Source organism: Schistocerca cancellata, chromosome 3 (assembly GCF_023864275.1).
Source record: "Schistocerca cancellata isolate TAMUIC-IGC-003103 chromosome 3, iqSchCanc2.1, whole genome shotgun sequence".
Lineage (NCBI taxonomy): Eukaryota > Metazoa > Arthropoda > Insecta > Orthoptera > Acrididae > Schistocerca > Schistocerca cancellata.
In genome coordinates, this window is record NC_064628.1 from 208,390,464 (window position 1) to 208,406,676 (window position 16,213).

The window sequence follows — 16,213 nt, forward strand, 5'->3', positions numbered from 1 at the left end:
TTAAGCTAATGATATACTCTTAAAATTAGTGTTCTTTACAGTATAGTCTCCAACTTGGGAATAAATGTCTCTATTCATTTTATTTGTGTAGATTATTTATGTTATAGTAATTAGCTCATAGGTGCTCCATTTCATATTGCTTCTGTGTTTTGTCCAGTTGGCTGTGCACTGTTGATGCCGATTCACTTAAATTCCAAAAAGGTTTCCGTCATGGTGCGCAGTGTGTCTTTGCGCCTCTCGGTTGTAACTGGTTGTCATTAAAGGTGACACTGAACTTGGCTTCACATTTTGCCTACTCTGCTCCTACGATCAGCTGTTAGCTGCTTCGCATATACCGTAGTTGTTACAGTACGCTCAGCTTTAAGTGCGGCTGAGCATCTCACAAGGGAACCTCCCCATCGCACCCCCCTCAGATTTAGTTATAATTTGGCACAGTGGATAGGCCTTGAAAAACTGAACACAGATCAATCAAGAAAACAGGAAGAAGTTGTGTGGAACTATGAAAAAATAAGCAAAATATACAAACTGAGTAGTGCATGGGCAACATATGCAACATCAAGGATGACGTGGGCACAGGCGAGCCGTGGTCCCGTGGTTAGCGTGAGCAGCTGCGGAGCCAGAGGTTCTTGGTTCAAGTCTTCCCTCGAGCGAAAAGTTTACTTACTTTATTTTTGCAAAGTTATGATCTGTCTGTTCGTTCAGTGACGTCTCTGTTCACTGTAATAAGTTCAGTGTCTGTGTGTAGCAACCGCACCGCAAAACCGTGCTATTAGTAGACGAAAGGACGTGCCTCTCCAATGGGAACCGATAACATTTGATCGCAAGGTCATAGGTCAACAGATTCCTCCACAGGAAAACACGTCTGATATATTCTATACGACACTGGTGACGGCATGTGCGTCACATGACAGGGATATGTTGTCGACCCACCTAACTTGCACACTTGGCGAAAGGGGAAAAAGATTCTTCTACCTTGCCTGATTTAGGTTTTCTTGTGGATGTGATAATCACTTCCAATAAGAGTGTGTCACATAAACTGCAACAAATGAATGCAACAGTTTCACAGTCGCACAGTTTTCTCTGTGCTCTGTCAAAACATATGTTTTTAACGTTTTCAAATTTTTCCGTGTGTAGACCGTCAAATCCTGCATATGTCCAAGCAAATCTGAACATGTCCTGGAATTTTGGAGAGCGAAGTTGATTATGTGTGAGTGCCTGAACTCTGATAATTGTCTGAAAATAAAAAATTCAACTTTTCACTCGAGGGAAGACTTGAACCAAGGACCTCTCGCTCCGCAGCTGCTCACGCTATCCACGGGACCACGGCTCGCCTGTGCCCACGTCATCCTTGATGTTGCCTATGTTGCCCATGGACTACTCAGTTTGTATATTTTGCTTAATTTTTCATAGTTCCACACAACTTCTTCCTGTTTTCTTGATTGATCTGTGTTCAGTTTTTCAAGGCCTATCCACTGTGCCAACTTATAACTAAATCTCAGGGGGGTGCAATGGGGAGGTTCCTTTGTCAGTACATTTCACCGCTCGTTGCTCTCTCTTAAATCTTGCGGACAGTGAATTCCTTCCTTTTCCGTCATTCTTATTCAAGTTTTTGCGCATGATATAGTATGACTATGTCATCTAATGGTTTTCACTCATTCAGTATTATGTATAGTTGTTTTAGTTCTTGTTGTATATTCCATGTTTCCTTAAGAAGTATCAAAAGATTTCCTTTGCTTCTTTAGATATTTAAGTCTCAAGAATGTACAGTATCAAAATACGAGGTAAACTTCTATTCACCCGGGTTGTATGTTATTCTTTGCATGTTAGATGCAAGAAGAATATTGAACAGTCCTTATTGGCTACATAGGGCAGTAAAAGAGGAAGCGGGTTCCGTAAACATAAATATTGTACCCGCTAGCTGGAGAGGAACAGAGCGCCAGTTGGTTTATTCGTCAAATGGCTAGAAACCTCCTACCTTCGGTGTTCTTTCTTTCTCTTCAGTGAACAAATCTTCTTTCATTTCTGTTTCCTTATCATTCCTTGAGAATAGATTACGGATGTACTTATGTGTAAGCTTGTTTCAGTGTCTACTTCCTCTTTCCTATTTCTGCTCATGTTAGTGTTTATGTCACTAATATTATTACTGTGGCACACTGACAGATCATTACCTTCTTCCTCTACTCATGCTCGATTATTATTTCCTGGGGGTAGTAAAGGTATTGTTTCATTTTCTGCTGTCACTTCCACTATGTTCACCATATGTTTGCGTGCTCTCCAGTTTGTGTCCCGGTTGTTTCAATTTGACTATACGGGCTGCCGGTTCTCTCTCGGATCCCTGTGTTCCACATTCCGATCCTGGTAATTTGCATTTCCTCATCGCCTAGTATCAAAGTTTTCTCTCGAATTTCTCCTATCTCGGCCATTGCCTTACCAATGGCACAGATATTTATTTTCTTACCTTCGGTCACCCTGAGGCTGATATGTGGAACCGACTGTATGGATTTCCATTGTGGCGCAACGGTGCATAAGGATTACATTCATTCACACGCACATGACCTTTATAGTTTCCAAAGTAATTGCCATCGCCATAGTTATTCCCCCCATTTGGGTTGTGTTCATTACTCTTACGATAACTAGTCACAGCTTGCCCTTCCTCATGAATTAAATCTATTGAGCCGAGCACTGAGAGGAAATACTCAAGATCATATATGGGAATGGTTACTGATTTTTCCCTATCATTTGTAGGCAACTTATTCTTCAAGGTTTTCAATACATCGACACGAGATATTGGATTATTCCAGTAGCGGGTCTTGTTTAGATATGTTTCAAAATAGCCCCCCGAACTTTGGATGATATAATAATGGGTTAAATACCTCTTCTCGTCTTAATCTCTCCTGGATAGCTGTTGACCAGTATGTATCTAAAAATGCATTCTCAAATTGCTCATACGTCTCACAGAGTTCCGACATCTCTGTAGCCCACAAAAGCCTTCTGTGTATCCTACCACATACTTGATCTTTTGAGCTTTTGTCCAAGTCCTATGCAATACATTCCTAAAGGCTCGCACAAACACTACCGGTTGGTTCACTTTGTTTCATTTGAAAATACAGGAACTGTCAGTGTTTTATTAAACTCTCGTCCATTAACAATGCTGTACAGCAGGATGGAACAGCATTTACATGTGGTGATGACATATCTGTCTCATAAAAGTTTTGCCCGTTACTCGCGTTGCATGTCGGCATGCGCTTGTGTGGCGTGGGTTGGGCATTGTTGTCCGCGCCGCTGTTTCTCTCCCCAGCGGACGACTGTTTATAGCTCCGCTTTCCGACCCCAGCGATGATATTATCATACTTTGTTTGCTAACTATTTAGTCCATTAATCTTTGTTCTACGTATTTGATGTCATGTTCTACGCATTTTAAAATTTCTTCTTCCTTGTCCCCCATTAGTTCCTTTACCACTTCCACATATCCACATACGAGTAAGTACACTGTTCGCATACACATTTTTCCGCGAATGTTGTGTTTTCATCTTTTGTATTATCCTTTACTGTTTTGGAAAGTTGCACAACGTCTAAGTCGATTCTTTTATGTTCTTTAAGTACTCCTATCCCAGTTTGATTTTTTCTACATTTTCTGGTAAGTTGTCACAGAACGAATGCAGCTTCACTATTTCTGATTGTGCAATATCTGTGTTAACCTGCGCATTCCTTTGCATTACCTGTAAATTATCTTGAATTTCCCTGATTCCAGATAGCTCCTGTCCATATGTGCATTTGAGTGTTCCAAATTTTTCTTCCACTGTGCCTTTTAATTTTTCACTCATATTGTGAACTGAAGTTTGTACTTGTTCACTAATTTTCCTACCCACCTCTGTGGAGATTTGCGAAATCTGATGTGTGAACTTCGTGTCCAGATTATTAAGTTCTGTGTGCAGATTTTTTACTTTGCCTGATATGTGTGTTATTTTTATAGTTTCTTTCTCAATCTCGGACTTTACTGTGTTCAGGTCTGCTTTCATATTTGTCATGTTTGCTTGTTTTGTTTCTAAACTCGACATTTTTGAATTTACTGTGTTCAAATTGGTCTCTAAATCTGACATTTTTGAACTTGTGTCTGTTTTCATTGTGATCATGTATGTTTGTATCCCTATTAAGGCTCGAAATGAGGCTTGCATATCTTCCCTAGTCACTTCTGGCCAATGCGTGTCAGCATCTGTGTCTGTACTATGTGTACTACTTTCATTTAAAATATTCCTTTGCCTTGAGGTGTCATTAATTTCGTCTACTGCAGTCAACATATTACTTGTAATGAAATGTTCTGTATTCATGGATGTTGAATGCAACAATGGCACGTTGCGCCCAGCATCCAAATAATCACTGCTTGATAGTTCCAAACCACTTGTTGTTATGTTTTGCAAATGCAAGTCTACTACATTGGCATTTTGATTTTGAAATTACATTTCCTTATTTTTTTGTCCATCCATTATAGAAATCTTTACATCTTTGCAGTCACCAAAATTAATATTTTCTCTGTTTGGATTTTACTTCCGCACTATTTCACGCATGACAGAATGCATATACGGTTATATTTAATTGTAATCTCAATTGTTTTTCACTCAGTATGCTTTTTGTACTGATAAAGAAATGTCATTCTCTCTACTTCGATTGTTATTCCTGGAGCTTTAGGTTCTGGATTTCAGGAAATAGGTGCTTGGATTTTCTAAAAAGTCTACTAGAAACGCATTTTCTACATGCATTGCGTGGTTCTTCCCTTATTGTTGTCTTGTAACTGTACTGTACTTTCAGTTGTCTTCTTCCTTGTAATTTATTTAAAAGAGAAGAAACTTGGCTCTTAGGGGAGATAAAAGTCTATAACCAAGCCCAAAATCTTCCTGTTGACAATATATCCTGTTAGTTGATGAATGGTGTAGATGTAGATGTAGAATGATGGGGAGTACACAAGATCCAACATGAATAAAATAACAATAATTCCTGTGCCTAGGTGTTGGATGGTTTACTAGGCCTACGCAGCCTTGCTTTTGAAGGTTCTATAACCTATTATTATTGTTGTTATTATTATTATTGTTGTTATTATTATTATTATTCCAGTTTAGTACCTACAATGTTTTACTATCTCTTTGCACTAATTTTGTTTTTGTATAATAATAACTCTCTCATTGCCTGTTCACTGTACCAATGGTGTGTCTCATTGACATCTTTTTGTAGGTGTTGCAATACTACAAACAGCAAATCTGAGAACAGCAGTTTTTAATTTATAGTGCCATGGACAAAGGTTTCATAAGCATTATTTCTTTCATACTATCTACATCAGACTTGTTGTAGGACTTTACTGGTCTGCAGATTTCTCTCGGCTTTGCAGAACTTCATTGCTCACAACAAACAATCAAATGGGCTTATACAGTAGTGCTTTGCAAGCTGTCGACTACAGTTGGTAGGGCTCAGATAATTACTGACAACATACCCATAGGATGATTCTAGACTGAAAAATAAGAAATAAAGGAAGTATTTCATAGATAACTTGATTGAAATCATATAATATGTTTTTCAAACTTCTGATGCTTTGTCTAAAGAAAGGTGGATATATTTCTTATCAAAGTCTTTGACCTGTTACTATGAAGACTCCACTTCACACAGTTGTCATAGCTCACTATATGGATTTTCTTGTTAATTGAAAACATTTAGCCCAAAAATATTGTCAGTGTTCAGTAAGCTAAGACAAAATGGAAATTTGTGTAGCTACATTCATACATGGAACTTCAGCTTGAAATATTCCTCTTACTCATAATTCATGCCCACTACATATCAAAATTTCCATAACAAATGGTTATAATGGAGGTATCCAATAGCTATGTACGAATTCTGATTGGTAAGTGGTGCAGAATATCATGTGTCCACTTGAAATACTTTTATTTTGTCTAGTATTTTTAAATATGTTAATAGTTTCTGTGAATTTCCCATGTAAGGGTTTACTAAAATTTTGGTTTTATGTACTGAATCACTATTGTACAGCTTCTTGGACACAAAAGAAGTACAAGGATTATGAATACTTGCTAATATGACCACGTTTCTCACTATTGAAACAGATTTCAAACCATGTAGTATGCTGATGGTGTGGGTGGTTGGGAGCCATACATAACACTCACAACAAAACGATAGCAAAACTTGGTGAGTAAGTGTCACTGAACTGTGATTAGAATTGCCAGAGAAAAATTCTGAATCTGAGCAACACATGAGGGAAGTTGTTTGTCTATTTTGTAATCATGCACAGTGCATAAACTATGCACCTTTTTGTCAGGTACGTAGCAAATAACCCAGTGTGTGATTAGGAAATCAACATACAGTTATTTACATTGTTAATTTACACATACAAAATTGCAAACACTACACTCAAACCTTTAAGACCTGACACCCAGCCACAATACAATTTAGATTGTAATAATAATACAACTGAGATTCTAATCCAAAAAAGTGTGGGTGATTTGTAAATATATTGATCTGAAAGCAGTCCATAGATCATGGAGAATGATAACTCACAGGGTCATCAGGGGGGTTTAATTACCTTAGAAGACACACTATGTCCTCTGATGACTAAGAGAACAAGAATGATTTACGAAGATCAGCATCACTTAACTTGAAAGTGCCAAAATTTTGTTGTAGTGGATGGAGGTACATTTCCTAGTCATCAGTGCTACCCTGAAATGGCAGGATTTGTGGAACTATAGGTGTTATTGAGGATGTAGGTGATGACACTGCTAACATTTGTTGCAAGACAGTTAGCTGTTGTCTCACCCCTCTTGAGCTTTTGTTGTTGTTGTTGTTGTTGTTGTTGGTGGTGGTGGTGGTGGTGTTGTTGTTGTTGACATTCTTCTAGAGCAGTCATGTACTTCTACTGGAATTCCAGTAATTGCCTTGCCCATTCCAGTAATTGCCTTGAGTTGGTTCATCACCATTGCTGTGACATGGTGCATGTTAAATTTATTGAACTAAAGGCACAAGGAAAGTGTACACAAAGTACAGGTACAATGCAATGAACCAAGTGCAGGCATCAAACTGTTGAAGTGTGGTATTATCATGTCTCTCTTGTTTTTCAGGTGTCTGCAAAGTTTGGCACTGGTGTCAAAGAACTAATTCATGCTGTTATAGAAAGAGTACCACCTCCAAAAGTGGACAGAAAAGCTCCATTTAGAGCACTGATTTATGACAGCTGGTATGATAGGTACAGAGGAACAATAATTTTGATGTACATAAGAGATGGAAGCCTGAAGATAGGGGATGAAATTCAATCTGTCCACACTAAAAAAGTGTATACTGTAAAAAGTCTTGGACTTTTAAGACCACAAGAAGAACAGGTGCCTGTGCTGTAAGTTCTTTTCATTCAGAATTGGTTATCTTTATATTTCTGTATAAAGTCAGGGCCTTTGTTTAGAACATTGATAATTAAGTTTCATGAAAAGTGAAAGCTATCCAGGTACCAAAATAACAAGTGATTCTCATATGGCACATAAAACATAGCTACAAGATTTTTTCCACAATTTATCAACTGATGTAAATTTAGTTTCCAGAATAAATGGAATTCAAGCCTTTAGCACATATCACTCGAGTACATCATCTACTATTATAATCATAAATTCTCATTGTCTGTCACTTTAAACATTCATTTCCACAGGGGAAACAAGTAGCAATGTGCTGACACACTGTGAAATGTGGCCAATGTATAGACAATATAATCATCAGATAGGTACTAGCTCTCAAACTTTCTTTTTTTCCTCATTTATTTCACACCCACATGCCCTCCCTCCTCTACACCCCTCCCCCCCCCCCCCCACACACACACACACAAATAATAGGCAGACACCACATGTGTGGAGCTGGCAGTACTGGCTGTTGATGAAATACTATAAGGATGAGGGAGGAGTGAGTGGAAAGTAGTGTAACAGTGAGTTTAAGTGGGCCAAAGAAGATATAAGAAAATATCAGAAGATAGAAATTGGGGGAAACCAGTGGCTCTAAGCAGCAGAGGTGGTACTATGAATTATTGGTGATAACAAAACTCAAAGTGAGAGTAAAAAGAAATAGCCTATAGTGTAATGTAAATATTAGAGAAGATTGGACGGAGGGTGTTAAAAGCGACAGCAGTTTGTGGGACAAGGGACTGTGTAGGGGAATAGCAGAGTCTCAGATCATATAGAATTGTGGGAACAGAGTGTATGCTGGAGCACAATTACCACCTGGGCCAGTCAGAGGAGGTAGTGCTGGAGGAGTGGATAAATATGACATGGGTATTAAAATGGGAGTTGACATCATTAGTGTAGGGATGGTCCATATTTCCAGCAACCAAAGGGTTAAGTTTGCCATTAACTACAGTTTGGCAGAGATTGTTGAAGTGGGCAGGTAGCTGGTTGATCGTCAGTTCTATACTAAAAAATACACAAAAATTTTTCAGGACATCTGATAGATGACATGGCTAACATAGCTCTGATAGAATAAAAAACCCTTGAGGCAGGACAGCAGTAGGAGCTAGTGAATGTTTGTATAAGACAACCCTTGCATCTTGGGTTATCCCCGGTGAAACGACCTATGGGGTTGGGAGGAAAAGTTTCATAAGAATTAACTTTGCTGTTGTACACATTTGGTGGATAATTGTTCATTGTTTTGAGGTCTAAGGCTAGAATTTTGGGGAAATTAGCATGAAGAGAGATAGTTAAAGCCCTGGTAAAGTATGTGATTGAGTTTTTGAGACATGGATAATATTAGGTGAGAAAAGTAGTGCATGTCAGAAAAGTGTATCAGAACTGTGGAAAAATTTGCATTGGATAACTGTTTATGGATGGCGAGATACTGAGTCACTGTGAAGATTCTGGGAATATTATTAGTACATTTGAACAACTTCTCCTTTCTGATGGAGATGTGGCTCCAAGGCAATGGGGGTGGGGCTTTGATGTGGTACAGGCAATAGTTGTCAGAAAGTACCTACTGATGTGGTGGTTAATGAATTTGATGTGGTTGAGGTTTTCATGAAACCATATTCGAGAGAGCTCAATGATCTGAGATGGACTAGGAGGGGTGTATTTAAGAATAGGTTATTCCATCCTCCAATACAGTTTTGTACTTTATACAATACAAAAAGTAAAATCATTGAATGGGCTTACAACCAGATCCATGGAATGGGCAGATTCTTGTGGATGTTATTGCACGACATACTTGTGGCATACCAGAAGAGACTGTGGGCAGGTGAAAGTTGGTGTAGCGATGAAGTGCACCAAGTCCATTGGGTATTCCAGTCCAGAGTCTGATGAGGCAGGTGAGTTGTTGTAGGATCCATAGGCAAGGTGGTTGGCTGGGTTTAAGTTAGACACTGTTATGGTTTCATGAAGCATATGGGCCAAGCTTAAGTAGGACAGCTTACAGTCACCTGATCTGCCCTTGTGATATGGCGTGAGTGTTGCCTGCTGTTCTGAGCAGGTGGCAAATGTCAGCTCTTGCTGGCAGAGATTAATATCTACCTGGTATCAATACCCATTATTGGTTGCTTTTTATCTCTGAAGAAGTTCAGCAGGGAAGACGGAGAGGATTTTTGTAATGGATCCAGGTTCTGAAAATGTCATCAGTGAATATGAACCAGACGAGATGTTAAGATTACACGTGAGTGGCATGAATTACACTACTTGTTCCATTAAGAAGGTTGGCATAGGAGGATCCCATGCATGTATGACTTTTGTGCAGGTATTGTTTAGATTTGACCTCCCAAGGAAAAATAATTATAACTTAGAATGTGGCTAGCCAAGTGCATTAGGAAGGAGGATTTTATATGAGGTAGTGTTCTGTGATACAAGGTCATGCATCTAGGGTTGGAGGTATACAGACGCATACAAGGACCATTCAAGTACTAAACGGAAGGATAACCGTGCAACATAAATGCTTTATTAAATCAATAAAATATTTTGCCTTTTTTTCCGCATAATTCCCACCAACTTCTGTGCTTTTGTCCCATCACTAAGGAAACAATTTTTGAGCTTGGTGCATTGCAAAATCTTTGTTCTTTTTCATGAAAAGTAAGCTCCCTGTAAAATAACTGTAGACAAGTCTTACGATAGTTCATTTTGTTTTGAATGATGGAATGAGTTGTTTCAACACTTATTTTCAGCAATGTTCAACTGTAATTTGTAGGTGTTCTAGGATGATTAGTCGATTAGTATGAGGCTGATATTGCTACCGGACACAAGGGATGGTCGTTAACACTCACAGTTTTTTTAGCCACTTTTAAACATTCCAACCTTGTATAAAAACTTGCACATTTCATGCAATGATTGCTGTATCATTTGTTCACCCAAGACAATATTTTTGATAATTACTTTCTGGAAGTAAAACTTGTATCATAAAATTCTGCTCTTCAAAAGTACTTCCTTCAAGTGGACACACCATCATAACTAATCCCTTAGATATTATGTTTATGTAAATATTAATCAAGCAAATTACTAACACACTTTTCAAGATTGCTAGCTAATGTAAAAGTTTCAATCCCTTGCCTTCACTATATATGTTTGTCTGTCTAATTACTGAATGTCTCTTGGCTCATTCTGTGTGAAATCAACCAATAAAAAATTGAAACTTGATGATTTAGAATTTTGTTATTTTCGTCATTTTATTCTGCGTATCAAAATAAGACGATGATGAGGTCCTATACTCCGAGGAGTGTAGGGAACGATGCGGGAGACCCGCACCACCGACTGGACAAGGTCGTAGCGGAGGTGGTTTGCCATTGCCTTCCTCTGACCATAATGGGGATGAATGATAATGATGAAGATGATACAACAACACTCAGTCACTTCGAGGCAAGGAAAATCCCCGAATCGAACCTGGGACCACGTGCATGGGAAGCGAGAACGCTACTGCAAGACTATAAGATAAAATAAGATAAGATAAAATCCAAAATTGAAGGTTTTTTGAACTTTTCGAGTTATTAATTTTTAAAGGTTCCAAAATTATGTGATTTTAACACGTTGTGAAACCTCAAAGTGGCCCTATCTCCAGAACTATTTGACTTACAGACCTAGATTTGTACCTTTTACTTTAGTTACTTGTAAGGTTTTAAAATGTTTACTACTTGACCATATTCATAAATATTCTAGATTTTTCCCAAACAAGCTTTCTTAATTTTTTAAAATTTCAAAACTGGAAATTTTCTTGTGTTGAAAAAAATTTGTCAGTTGTTAATGAATATTTCATGATGGTATTCAGTGGCAACGTTTTGAAATAAATTTTATTTTACTACAGTTTGCTTTGCCAACTGTACCATAACTGTTGTAGGCTGCCTCACAAAATTAAAGTTAAAATTAAATGCTTGTGTACTGTCAATTTGGGTAACTTTTTTCCATTTTTTGAAAATACTGGACACAAAATAAGTTACACATCACAACAGACATTGTAACATTTTACATCTGTAGTTACTGATAGGGACCAATGACATCAGCAGTTTGGTCACTTAGGAATTCACACACATTTGAACATTTATAGTTACTGAGTGCTTGAAAAAGCGAAAAGTGCATGCTAACTATGCTGTATTAGAGTAAAATTTCTATTTTTATACTGGTACAAAGTGACACAGTCATTTAGGGTATCTTTAGACAAGCCTTAAAAAACATAGTATTTTCCTATATGTAATGCTCTGGGTACATTTAGGTATGCCAGAATTCTTTGTTATTTACCAATTACTTTGAAATATCAAGATATTTGCATAGACCTGGCATTATTCAGTTTAAATCACTGTCACTAGAAGCTCCCTTCACCGCTAGTGCTATTAGAGGATAATCACAAACTTGAGAGGCTGTAATAAGGTGGAAAGACAACTGAAATACTAACTAGGAACCACAGAGGTAATAAAACTGTTCATTAGTTACAAAATAATCCAAGTAGGTATAGCAGCAGCCACTCAAAGTAAAAGTAGTAAATGGTACAAAGATATCATGACTGGTAAATAGTTACTAACTCAGTTTATAATTTGACAATGTACTAAATCCTGCAGTATAACAATTGACCAAAATAATGTAAGAGATTTTGTCATTTTCTTTTTATATAACTTAAAAAATATACATATTAAAAAACAAAGCTGCTGTGACTTACCAAATGAGAAAGTGCTGGTAGATAAGACACATGTGTCTGCTTGTGTCTGTATATGTGCGGATGGATATGTGTGTGTGTGCGAGTGTATACCTGTCCCCTTTTTCCCCCTAAGGTAAGTCCTTCCGCTCACGGGATTGGAATGACTCCTTACCCTCTCCCTTAAAACCCATATCCTTTCGTCTTTCCCTCTCCTTCCCTCTGTCCTGATGTAGCAACCGTGGGTTGCGAAAGCTTGAAATTTGTGTGTGTGTTTTTTATTGTGTCTATCTACCAGCGCTTTCTCGTTTGGTAAGTCACAGCATCTTTGTTTTTTAATATATTTTTCCCATGTGGAATGTTTCTTTCTATTATATGCACTTCATGTAGACTGAAGTTACACAGAGTGAGACAGATAGGATAGGAGTTTTTAGAAGGATAGTATTCAGGCTTAGATAATAGACGTGGGGGGGGGGGGGGGCTGATGTGGTCACGTGTTTGGTAGCTGCTGCCATTTTGTTTAGTCAAGATCTACTTAATCATAGCTAACACTTGGTTCAAGAATCATAAAAGAAGGTTGTATACATGGAAGAATCCTGGAGATACTAGAAGGTATCAGATAGATTATATAATGGTAAGACAGAGATTTAGGAACCAGATTTTAAATTGTAAGACATTTCCAGGGGCAGATGTGGACTCTGACCACAATCTATTGGCTATGAACTGTAGATTAAAACTGAAAAAACTGCAAAAAGGTGGGAATTTAAAGAGATGGGAACCAGAGGTTGTACAGAGTTTCAGGGAGAGCATAAGGGAACAATTGACAGGAATGGGGGAAAGAAATACAGTAGAAGTAGAATGGGTAGCTTTGAGGGATTAAGTAGTGAAGGCAGCAGAGGACCTAGTAGGTAAAAAGACGAGGGCTAGTAGAAATCCTTGGGTAACAGAAGAAATATTGAATTTAATTGATAAAAGGAGAAAATATAAAAATGCAGTAAATGAAGCCGGCAAAAGGGAATACAAACGTCTCAAAAATGAGATTGACAGGAAGTGCAAAATGGCTAAGCAGGGATGGCTAGAGGACAAATGTAAGGATGTAGAGGCTTATCTCACTAGGGGCAAGGAAAATTAAAGAGACCTTTGGAGAAAAGTGAGCCACTTGTATGAATATCAAGAGCTCAGAGGAAACCCAGTTCTAAGCAAAGAAGGGAAAGCAGAAAGGTGAAAGGAGTATATAGAGGGTCTATACAAGGGCAATGTACTTGAGGACAATATTATGGAAATGGAAGAGGATGTAGATGAAGATGAAATGGGAGATATGATACTGCGTTAAGAGTTTGACAGAGCACTGAAAGACCTGAGTCGGAACAAGGCCCCGGGAGTAGACAACATTCCATTAGAACTACTGATGGCCTTGGGAGAGCCAGTCCTGACAAAACTCTACCATTTGGTGAGCAAGATGTATGAGACAGGCGAAATACCCTCAGACTTCAAGAAGAATATAATAATTCCAAACCCAAAAAAAGCAGGTGTTGACAGATGTGAAAATTACCGAACTATTAGTTTAATAAGTCACAGCTGCAAAATACTAACGCAAATTGTTTACAGACAAATGGAAAAACTGATAGTAGCCGACCTCGGGGAAGATCAGTTTGGATTCCGTAGGAAGGTTGAAACATGTGAGGCAATACTGACCTTACAACTTATCTTAGAAGAAAGATTAAGGAAAGGCAAACCTACGTTTCTAGCATTTGTAGACTTAGAGAAAGCTTTTGACAATGTTGACTGGAATACTCTCAAATTCTAAAGGTGGCTGGGGTAAAATACAGGAAGCGAAAGGCTATTTACAATTTCTACAGAAACGAAATGGCAGTTATAAGAGTCAAGGGGCACGATAGGGAAGCAGTAAAGGAAACAAAAGAAAAATTCAGAGTAGATATTAAAATCCATGGAGAAGAAATAAAAACTTTGAGGTTCTCTGATGACATTGTAATTCTGTCAGAGACAGCAAAGGACTTGGAAGAGCAGTTGAACGGAATGGACAGTTTCTTGAAAGGAGGATATAAGATGAACATCAACAAAAGCAAAACAAGGATAATGGAATGTAGTCAAATTAAGTCAGGTGATGCTGAGGGAATTAGATTAGGAAATGAGATACGTAAAGTAGTAAAGGAGTTTTGCTATTTGGGGAGCAAAATAACTGATGATGGTCGAAGTAGAGGGGATATAAAATGTAGACTGGCAATGGCAAGGAAAGCGTTTCTGAAGAAGAGAAATTTGTTAACATCGAATATAGATTTAAACGTCAGGAAGTCCTTTCTGAAAGTATTTGTATGGAGTGTAGCCACGTATGGAAGTGAAACATGGACGATAAATAGTTTGGACAAGAAGAGAATAGAAGCTTTCAAAATGTGGTGCTACAGAAGAATGCTGAAGGTTAGATGGGTAGATCACATAACTAATGAGGAGGTATTGAATAGAATTGGGGAGAAGAGAAATTTAGAAATTTGTGGCACAACTTGACTAGAAGAAGGGATCGGTTGGTAGGACATATTCTGAGGCATCAAGGAATCACCAAATTAGTATTGGAGGACAGCGTGGAGGGTAAAAATCATAGAGGGAGACCAAGAGATGAATACACTAAGCAGATTCAGAAGGATGTAGGTTGCAGTAAGTACTGGGAGTTGAAGACGCTTGCACAGGATAGAGTAGCATGGAGAGCTGCATCAAACAAGTGTCAGGACTGAAGACCACAACAACAACATGGACAGGAGGACTTTGCAACATCGTGTGTTTGCTTATGATAGTTTTGTGTATAATACTGAGGCTATCATTGCAGCTCAGCATGAGTTTCATCACCATTTCAATCTTGCAAGACATGGTAGTGTTCCCACTCATAACACCATTAGGCTGAATCATTTCTTTTACAAGGAACAGTGCTGAATAGAAAACTGCCAGGATCTCTTGGCTCAGTACAAACTGCAGAAAATGTTGGAAGGTTTCAGTGAGCCATACTCCAAAGTCTGGTCAATATGCTAGGAGACATTTTGCTGAATTGTGCCTCAGTTCAGTAAAGCATATTTTGCATATTGCCCTACGATTTCATCCCTACAAAATGGCCGAAAATCAAATACTAATATACTAATAAATGAGAGACCATTACATAGTCCCAAGGTGACTGTGTGGTGTGCTGTAGCCAGTAAGGATGTTATTGATCCATACTTTTCTAAGACGATAACAGGAAAACTATAACTGTAACTTGGGAACATTATTGACTGATGATTACTGAATTCTTCGTACCTGAACTAAGAAGGAAACATATTCCTATCCAGCAAGTTTGGTTTCAGCAGGATGGAGCCACAGCTCACACAGCAGGAATGTCAATGAAAGCTATTCATACTTTTTTTTCATGTTCATGTCATTCCCCGGTTTGGTGACATTAGTTGGCTTTCTCATTCCCCAGACCTCCCCGTGTGTGACTGCTTTTTGTGGGGTTACCTCAAGTTGTATATACAAGCATAAACCATGTACACTTGAAGAACTGAAGGAACCAGTTCATGTGGAAGTCGTTCATATTGACAGAGCAATGTTGGAGAAAGTGGAAGCAATTTCTGAGAGCGGGTTGAGAAATGTGCCATTGGAAATGGCCATCACATGGAATACATTGTTTCCAAGCATTAACTTTTTAAAATGGCAATGTCATTTGAGTATTATTCTGTAAATAATTTTTTGAAGCACAAGTAGCAATATTATTATTATTATTATTCTTTCTTTCTTTCCTCATACGTTATGTCTGGTCAAAAATGGAAAGTGACGTGGACCTTGATCGAGCGTGACTTCCTTTTAACTGTACGGTATATGTTATATTGCATTTAGGAACTTTCGGGTGATTGAACATGTATCAATAATTACGGATTTCTGTAGTTGTATATATATGTTTGGATGTAGCAGTATTGCATTGATGTACTGGTGGATATTGTGTGGTATGACTCCTGTTTTTTGGTAGTATAATTGGTATAATGTCAACTTTATCCTGATGCCACATGTCCTTGACTTCCTCAGCCAGTTGGATGTATTTTTCAATTTTTTCTCCTGT

The 16,213-nt window shown here is 38.2% G+C and overlaps 1 protein-coding gene across 2 annotated transcripts in view; it reads left to right on the forward strand.

The window, feature by feature from the left end:
- LOC126174824 (translation factor GUF1 homolog, mitochondrial) overlaps positions 1 to 16,213 on the forward strand; it is a 145,041-nt gene that overhangs the window by 23,732 nt on the left and 105,096 nt on the right. For both annotated transcript variants that reach the window (XM_049921202.1, XM_049921203.1), the window contains exon 3: positions 7,113 to 7,381. In XM_049921202.1, coding sequence (XP_049777159.1) covers positions 7,113 to 7,381 — 269 coding nt within the window. The remainder of the gene's footprint in view (positions 1 to 7,112; positions 7,382 to 16,213) is intronic.